General features: G+C 43.4%; 1 protein-coding gene across 5 annotated transcripts in view; it reads right to left on the bottom strand.

Moving 5' to 3' along the window:
- IPO11 (importin 11) overlaps positions 1 to 9,224 on the bottom strand; it is a 70,297-nt gene that overhangs the window by 60,311 nt on the left and 762 nt on the right. For 3 of the 5 annotated variants that reach the window (XM_083403828.1, XM_083403827.1, XM_083403829.1), the window contains exon 2: positions 3,674 to 3,817. In XM_083403828.1, the coding sequence (XP_083259954.1) occupies positions 3,674 to 3,811 (138 nt within the window). In that variant the 5' untranslated portion in view covers positions 3,812 to 3,817. Of the gene's footprint in view, positions 1 to 3,673; positions 3,818 to 8,862; positions 8,984 to 9,110; positions 9,222 to 9,224 lie in introns of those variants that run through there. The other 2 variants (XM_083403826.1, XM_083403825.1) reach the window with 2 other exon arrangements.

The raw sequence follows: 9,224 nt of genomic DNA on the forward strand, positions 1-9,224 counted from the left end.
ATATTATACTAAACTGTGTTGATAGAAAATAAGGTTTTAACACAAGCAATATTGGATGTAATGTGAATTTAGTCATCATCTTTGACCAGGAAATGCATAATCTGCTTTTACATTTTAGCCTGACCCCCAGCAGAAGAATATGCAGAGTTTAAGCATTGTATTTTTTAAAAAAAATTAAGTTGCTATATGCCACTCAATACCTCTGGGAAGAGAATATCTGAGAACATGGCATAGGCTGGGGAAAACAATGGAGAGCCCCAGTCTCTGCCTCATTCCTCACTCATATTACAGATGCCTACTGTAATGAATATCCAATCTACTGCAGTGGCGTTTAAAAGGGCTGGGGGGACTCTATAATGGAAACCAATTCATACTGGATGTTGCCAAAGCAATAAGGCCAACACTTTCATTCCCTTCCTCACTCAGCATCATCAACAAGCTGGTTTATGTTCTCTCCCGGCCATCATGTTTTAATGGACACAACACTGGACTAATTCCAAAAACTAGATCAACTACAAGCATCTCAGTGTGAAGTGGAATTTTCCCAGGCTGTAAACTCTGCAGTGAAGCACTAGCTGCCTGTTGGCTTTTGAAGACACAGCAGTGTAGATGCAGCCTATGCACCCCTCCACTATATAATCACACATGAGAAGGATGGAAACATCCCCCAGTTCTCATACAAGCAACCACAAATAAATTCCTATCAAATGTGGCAAAAATAGGCCCAATATCCAGCACTTTCCAAATCAGAAGGCAGAATTATCAAAAGACCATTAGTCTGCACATCAAAAGGAGAGAACATAGACATTATTCAGCAAAATGAGCAAACTTTGTTAAACAAATTCAGAGGCTTGCTTCAGGCTACAGTACCTTGGCATATTAAGCTCTCTTTCTCACACAGCACCTTCAGCACAGTTGTCATTAAACTGGGAAGTCTCTTATTAACCACAGCTTCATGTTTCATTCAAACCGGGAAACTATGGTTGCTTGCTCCTGAACAAGCCAGGATCTTAAACCATGGTTTGAAGTTAAGATCCTGGCTTGTAAGGAAGCTCACAGCACTCGGTAATTAGTAACTGAGTTGGGCTGAAATCGCCACCATCCATTTCATCAATTTTAACAGACTTAAGGAGAGCATTGCTAACATTGGGATTCTTGCACACAGAGACCAAGTTAACACTTAAAATATGCTAGGGTTTCTGACTTTTCATGGTTAACTATAATCAAGCAACACATTAGTATATGCTGCCCAATTGCTCTCACTCTTCCCCGGGTATGAGTGGGAATAACAAACCATGAAGACTTGGCTACCTATTGCACCTAAATAAAGATCATAGTATACTAACAAGTCAGAGTCCATTAAAGCAACATGGCTTAAGGATGACTAGTAAATGGGGGGTTGTTAGGCAGAAACAAGCCACAATCCCTGGTTTGCATGCAATGTAAAGTCAAGACTTCCTTGTTTATTTATATCCAATTTTCAAGGAGCAAGAGAGCAGCATGCACCAGCAGTTTATCATTATGTCTGCACGCAGTGAGGTGTATGATTCTAAATTCTGTCTTTTATATAACATTGGTAAAAATTAATATTCCACGCCATCAGCTATCACATCAATAAATCATCTGTCCAAACTCTGTTTCCATCTTATGAAATGTGAGCCACGTTAAATTCTTATTCAATTAAATGAATTAACATAAGTAGCCTTCGGGCTGCTCTTAATTAGAAGAGGTAGAAAGACATTCAAATTTTAAGGTCTGAGGGCAAATTCAGCTTTGTTAATTGGAAACAAATAAATTCCCTCATTTGCTGGAAAGGACTTAGGTCAGAGTAAACTAGAAAAGCAAATGTGCTTCCTTCCTCACCTTCAGTTTTTGCAACTGTAGGTTTTTGTTTCACACAAGGAGTATCTAAATATGCAGGAAAGACTGGTCGTGTTTGCACATAATGCTAAGACAGGATCAGCCAACCTAGTGCCCTCCAGCAGTTTTGGACTACAACTCCCATCACCCCCAGCCAGGACACCCGTGTTAGCTGAGGCTGATGGAAGTTGTAGTCCAAAACAACTGGAGGGCACCAGGTAGGCGAAGGCTGTGCAAGCAGCCAAATACTTCTGCTTCCCTCCTTTCCAAAAGAGCTGAACTCAGCATTATGTCTGAACCTGAGACTAGTTTGCTTTGGCAAAGAACTGCAGCCGCAAGCCAACTTGAAGCTATGGCCTTGACACTGGCTTAGCAATAACGATGTGTCAGGGCAAAGCAAGCTAGAAGCCTATGTTTTGATGCAACGCTAAGGTACCCTCTGCATGGTCTGTGGACCCACTTACGGAACAGAGGAGTGAAGCTGGAAAGCTCAGACTTTGTGCACTAGCCCACACAGCATTGTCTAATAAAAAAGACTGAACTTCTGAAGCCCTATTTTAGGTCTGGCTGGACATGCTCACTGCTGATCCCTAGATGAGGCAGTTGTATTCTGAATTTCAAGGGGCGTAAAAGAAAGATACTGTTTTCAGACTTAAAATTATCCCCCCTTTGATATCTCTGTCAGTGAATGAGTGAGGCCCAAGCATTGTATATAGATATAATGGATATATGTAGAAATAATGTCAATATGTACTGAGCCACAATTCTATGCACACTTGCCTGGCAGTAAGCCCCACTTAAGACACTGGAACTTACTCACGTGTAAACATGTACAGGATTGCACTGCTACCCACCCTCTTGTTCCTTAGCTTCAAGGCCCATGTGAGTCTTATCAAGGAATCATAGCATTGTAAGAGTTGGAAGGCACCCAAGGCTCATCCAATCCAACCCTCTGAATTGCAGGAATCTCAGCTAAAGTGTTCATGACAGATGGCCATCCAGCCTCTGCTTAAAAACCTCCAAGGAAGGAGCGTCCACAACCTCTCGAGGGAGTCTGTTTCACTGTCAAACAGCTCTAACTGCCAGAGTTTCCCATATGTTTAGTTGGAATCTCCTTTCTTGTAACTTGAAGCCATTAGTTCGAGTCCTACCCTCCAGAGCAGGCGAAAATAAGCTTGTTCCCTATTCCATGTGACAGCCCTTAAGATATTTGGAGGTGGCTATCATATCTCCTCTCGCTCTCCTCTTTTCCAGGTTAAACATACCCAGCGTTGAAGATGAGGAATTAGGGATGGTATCATATTGAGTGCAGAGGTAGAGGAAAGAGAAGTACTGAGCCCTCTTGCCTGTGATTGTGTCAGCCTCAAACCTTACAATAAGTTAGGAAGCTTACTTCCTATCCAGCCCACTTCCTATCCAGTCCACAAATGGCAGGCATTTAACAGTTACTTATAATTGCTCCAAATCAGCAGGAGTGGACTGCAGGTATCCTGTAAATCTGCAAAAACAAATAATTAAATTCTGCATCTCAGTTGGTGGACCTTGAGGTTCTAGTAAAAAGACAAAATAGCTTCCATAAGCCCTAATGTCTACCTTCCCCAATGCTAAAACTCTGCTGAAAATTGATTAACTGCTACAAGAAACAGCACCTTTGCCTATATATATATATATATACACATACACACACACACACACACACACACACACACACACACACACACATTGGGGTGAGCAATATATATCTTGACCAAGAAAGAAGTCAGAGGAGTGAAGGGGGGGGGGGGAGAGGAAGCAATAATGACTTAAGACTTACCAACAATACTGAATAGAACCCTGGTTGTGTCTCCCACTGTTTTAGTTGTTCCTCGGCCGGTTTCAGCACAACGGTATCTTGACTGGTGGCTTGGGTCAAGACCTGAAGAACAATGCTACTGGCACTATTGAGATCCATGAAAATCTGCCAAAGATATTTCAAGAGAAACCCCTCAGCATAAGTATATACACTATTTAACTATTCTATATTGCAGCATTTAAAATTCGCCAGGATAGTGCCTGATGTCTCCACCATCTGGAGGTGCATGCCTGGGGATCCCTGGATCTTGACTGTTTTCACACACTAGCAACACATCCTGTAGAATTCTATCCATGATATCTTATCTGCACAAGCAGAATAAATTTCAGGAACCAAAAAGTCATACAGAAAAATACAATTTTCAAGTTGTCGTGCCCAAATATGGCAACTAGGCATTCCTGTTTGGTGACTAACCCTAGTTTAAGGAGCTATTTGCTGCCTAGCTTATATATCTGAGTTTCTATATGGCAACTTCACCTGTTACTGTATTTGGAAATTTAAGTATTGACTGAACCCAAGATTTTAAATCAATATTTAATTGAACCACTATATATCATATGAAGACTGAGAATATAGAGTGAAAGCCAACATTAGACATGCTTACTGTAGACTTGTTGAAATCCATGGATACATGTATGATACTGCTTTAAATGTAAGGTACAGATGGGGCATTGGTTTAATTCCACAAAGACAAATAATACGTGCAGTTTTTTAGAACTGGAGTCACACATATTAAAGAGAAAATAAGCAAACGATTCAAGTTTCCCTCGCAGCAAGAAGCCTCTGAAACACTGAAACATCCTGCACCACTTAACACTTCTCTGTCATTCCATGAAATGTTCAAGGTGGCTAACAAATATGAAAAGCATTTACAAATGCCAATATTGTTTTTTTAAAAAAATGCTCTCCTCCAAAGCACAATACACAGAGCAAAATCTGAATCAGAAGCAGCTGCCTCAACTCCAAAAACAACAAACGGAAATCTTACCCATTTATACAATTACAATATCAAATGCTTTCCCTGTTCCATTTTCTTAAGGAAACTACAGTGGTACCTCTGGTTACGTACTTAATTCATTCCGGAGGTCCGTTCTTAACCTGAAACTGTTCTTAACCTGAAGCACCGCTTTAGCTAATGGGGCCTCCCGCCGCCGCCGCCTGATTCCTGTTCTCATCCTGAAGCAAAGTTCTTAACCCGAGGTACTATTTCTGGGTTAGCGGAGTCTGTAACCTGAAGTGTCTGTAACCTGAAGCGTATGTAACCCGAGGTACCACTGTAGTTCCATTTATAATTTTTCAGCTCCCAATCTGCTCTCAAAACGTTCTATGTTTCAATGAAAGCCTGGACTACAGAACTTCAGCATTAACACACAGAAGGAGGAATTTTCCAGGCATATTTGCATTCTTTTAGGCATCTGTTTCAGTGGGCACAAAAAAGCAATTCTGCTGAACAGAGAATTGTAATTAGTTATTTTTCACAGAACATAAATTTGTTCTCAAAAGTCTTCCCCTTTTTAAATGTGAATTACAGTGACCCAACTATCTGATTACAAATAAACAGAAATAATAGAACCTCAATGTTTTGTTAACAAGATTGCAAAAATACAAATTTAGAAGGGAAAACAATTTTAGCATAATTAAAAGTAAACTGGGAAGCAAACAAAACTGTCCTACTAGGCTCACAAAAGGCAAACATTTACAGAAAACTATTCAAAAAAGTTATGCAAGCTTTCTTATTTATACCTCTATACTGTTGAAGCAAGTGCTACTGAGTTCAATGAGATGTATTCTCAGGTGACTATGCACACATCTGCAGTTGTGTAGGGACTGTGTGAGGAGTTTGTGCAGGGATACAAAAGGATGTCAAAATCGCTGGAATGGTCAGTTCTAGTGCTTTATTAAAGAAATGTGTAAACTTACACAACACAGCCTGCAGAGCCCTGCTGTCCTTACAGACTCAGGGCTGAGGGAGAAGCAGCAAGCTTTGTCCTTGAGGTGTTAATATGTTAAGCTTATACACAAGGCAATGGAGTGGGGGCAGGGAATGAAGTAAAATATTTGCATTAGCAGCACCATAGTAACTTCCCCGGGGTGCAAGCCTTGGCTCACCCCTGCTCAGGCTGCACAGAAAAAGCATTTGGGTTCCTGAAATTCATTCCGATTGTGCAGCTAAAATATAATAGATAGAATTCTACAGGATATGGTAATAGTGTGTGAAAGCAGTCATAATCCAATGCATGCATCCCCAGATGGTGGAGATGTCAGGCATCATCCTGGCACGCAAGCATCTTCACTTGATTGCAAGTGGTCAATAGCCAGGTGCAAAATGCGCCTAGCACCTGGCTAATTTCAAACACAACTCTTTTCCACATACATATCTGAGTTCTCAATCATGCTATTATATTGCAGTTCTGCACACCATGTCTCTAGTGTTATAGTCATCATATCTTCTGAAAAGTAAGTTCCAGAGAGTTCAATGAGTCTCACTCCCAGTTAAGTGGGGAGAGGATTGCAGCTTAAGTGATTTGGGGTATAGTCCTAACACCTAGTTACTTGGAAGAAAGCTCCACTAATTTCAATAGGACTTACTTCTGAGTAGACATGATTAGGATTGCACTGTGAATAAGTACTTGCTCATAGAGAAAGAAAAATGCAGCACTGACAAAATTTACCATCATAGTGTGTCCTCAATATAAAGTTGAAATATAACTACAGTGGTGCCCCGCAAGACGAATGCCTCGGAAGACGAATGCCTCGGAAGACGAAAGAGTTTTTCGTTTTCTGAGTTGCTTCGCAAGACGGATTTCCCTATGGGCTTGCTTCGCAAGACGAAACGTCTTGCGCCTTTTTTAAAAAAAACTGCCAATGCATTCCTATGGGAAACCGTCAAATACACATTGGTGCTTTGCAAGACGAAGAAACTCGTAGAACGAAAAAACTTGCAGAACGAATTAATTTCGTCTTGCGGGGCACCACTGTATAACAGAAAACAATAACAATTCAGTGCTCAGGCAAAGCAAATCTTCAGAAATGAGCAGCTGAATGGGAAAACAGAGAACTTACAGGAGAAGGAGCCCTTGAAGTATACTTGGTTGTCAAAAAAACTAGTCAGTTTTTAAATTGCAAAAAAGAAAAAGGTTTTTAAAAAGACCAAATTCCCAGTTCTGTAAATAATTCTGAATTGCATCTATAATGCCATTAATGCTTTACACTCAGATAGAACTCTCCTGAAGCAGAACTGGCCCTATAAAATGTTTAAAGACATGTGTTTGCTTGTTGGTTAATGTTTAATGAACAATTCATTGAGATGCGTATTTTAGCATTTAAGGAAAGAGCACATGAATAAAAGGCAAATGCTAGTAATAAAAATACTACACAAAAGCATCATTTATAGAAAGTCTATCGAAAAATATTTATCAATTCTACCCACTGAAAATGCAATAGGCTCTGCTTCCCCAGTGACAGTTATTCTTCTGCAGCCCAGTCTATTCCAGAAACAATCCCATGCACATAAGCCTGTATTGTGAACAGTATTGTCACTGGACATGTCCCCTTAATTTGGAAAGGCCATGATTTCAAAGAGAAGGTGCTACTACAAAAAAAAAAAAAAAAAATCAGTCCCTCCCCTTCATTGCCAAGAAACTGAACTCTGCAGGTTCTTTGGAGAAGGCCCGTAGCTCAGTGGTAGGGCATAAGTCTTGCACGCAGAAGGTACCAGGTTCAATCTCTGCTTACTCCAGGAACATAAAAAGCTGGTTTATACACAGTCAGGCCACTGGTCCATCTGGCTCAGCAATGCCTACACTGAATGGCAACAGCTCTCCAGGGCGAGAGACACTGGGGATTGAACCTGGGACCTTCTGCATGCAAAGCAGATGCTCTGCTACTGAACTGTGGCTTCCCTCTTGCCCCCCAAAGGTCCTGCATGAAACCGTGGAGATCCTTTGCCAGTCAACGTAGACAATGCTGAGCTAGAAGATGGAACTCCCCTATGAGGAAAAGCTACAATGCTTTAGAGAAAAGATGAGAAGTGACACCATAGAAGTTTATAAAATTATGCATGGCATGGAGGAAGTGGATAGAGAAAAGATTTTATCTCTCATAACATGGGAATTTGTGGACATCCCTTGAAGCTGAACGTTGGACAGATTACAGAAAGCACTTCTTCATGCAGTGTATACAGTGGTACCTCAGGTTAAGTACTTAATTCGTTCTGGAGGTCCGTTCTTAACCTGAAACTGTTCTTAACCTGAAACACCACTTTAGCTAATGGGGCCTCCCGCTGCCAGAGCCCGATTTCTGTTTTTATCCTGAAGCAAAGTTCTTAACCTGAAGCACTATTTCTGGGTTAGCAGGGTCTGTAACCTGGAGCGTATATAACCTGAAGCGTATGTAACCAGAGGTACCACTGTAGTTACACTGCAGAACTCTCTCCCACAGGAGACCGTGGGATGGCTTAAAAAAAATAGACAAATGCATGGAGTGCCTCCACCATCAATTCCAGAATAGCGATTATTGGAAATCGCAGGAGGGGGGTGGAAGCTGCTCTTGTGAGCTCTGGTCCTGCTTGCGGGTTTCCCACAGGCATCTAGTTGGCCGCTGTGAGAATAGGATGCCGGACTGGATGGGCCGATGGCCAGATCCAACAGGCTCTTTGAACCTTTTTGCGGACCAACAGTGCAAGGGAGCTCTCAGCATTCACCAGACGACTTTAGGGCAGCAGGTCGACACGGAAGAAGCTCCTACCTGAGGACAGGTGCGACGGCTGTGTCCTCTTCTGCCACACTTGGCAGCCCTGCCTCACGGTCGTGACTCCCACCCCGATTCCTCCCCACAGGTCGACCGGTACAGGCAACCCAGTGTGTCCAGCCCTGACACAAGACACAAGCCCCTCTTTCCTACTCCAGATCCTGAACGCGAACAAGTGCTCCGGACTCCCGAGCAGGGTGGGAAGAGGACTCGCATCTGGGAGCCTCCGGGCTCCTCGCCTGCTCGAGGGATGGCATGGCAGGCTGCCGGCCGTCGCCATCGCCGCCCCCTCACGCAAGTGGACCTGCCCGGAGTGGTGGGCCGGGGGAGGCTCGCTCTCTGTGGGTATGTGGCGCGCACGCGCGGCCCCGCTTCCTCCTGCCCAGGGTTGAGCTCCTTACCCGCGATCTCGGTCTCGCGCACGCGGATCCCACTTATTCCGAAGCTCGCGCCACTAGCCGGGGCTCTCACACCGTGCCAGGGCGAGGCGGCGCGGCCCACTGACGTCATCGCCGCTCGCCGCCGCCCTCGACTTCCCTGTCCCCTCCCCTCCCTCGGGTCGCCGTGGTTACCGAGGCCTGCAAGCTGCTCGGGCGAGCGTGGGACGTTAAGTGGGGAAAGGAAAATTAAAATAAAATTTAAAACTCGCCTGAAGGCCGCCTCTCCGGATAGGAAGCGATCTGGTCGTCACCTGAGGCTTTTCTTCGTGTGCCTCCCCCACGAGAGGACCAGAGAGGGGCCTTTTCTGCAGTGGCTCCCCCTG

The sequence above is a fragment of the Podarcis tiliguerta genome (assembly GCF_965153285.1).
Source record: "Podarcis tiliguerta genome assembly, chromosome: 11".
Lineage (NCBI taxonomy): Eukaryota > Metazoa > Chordata > Lepidosauria > Squamata > Lacertidae > Podarcis > Podarcis tiliguerta.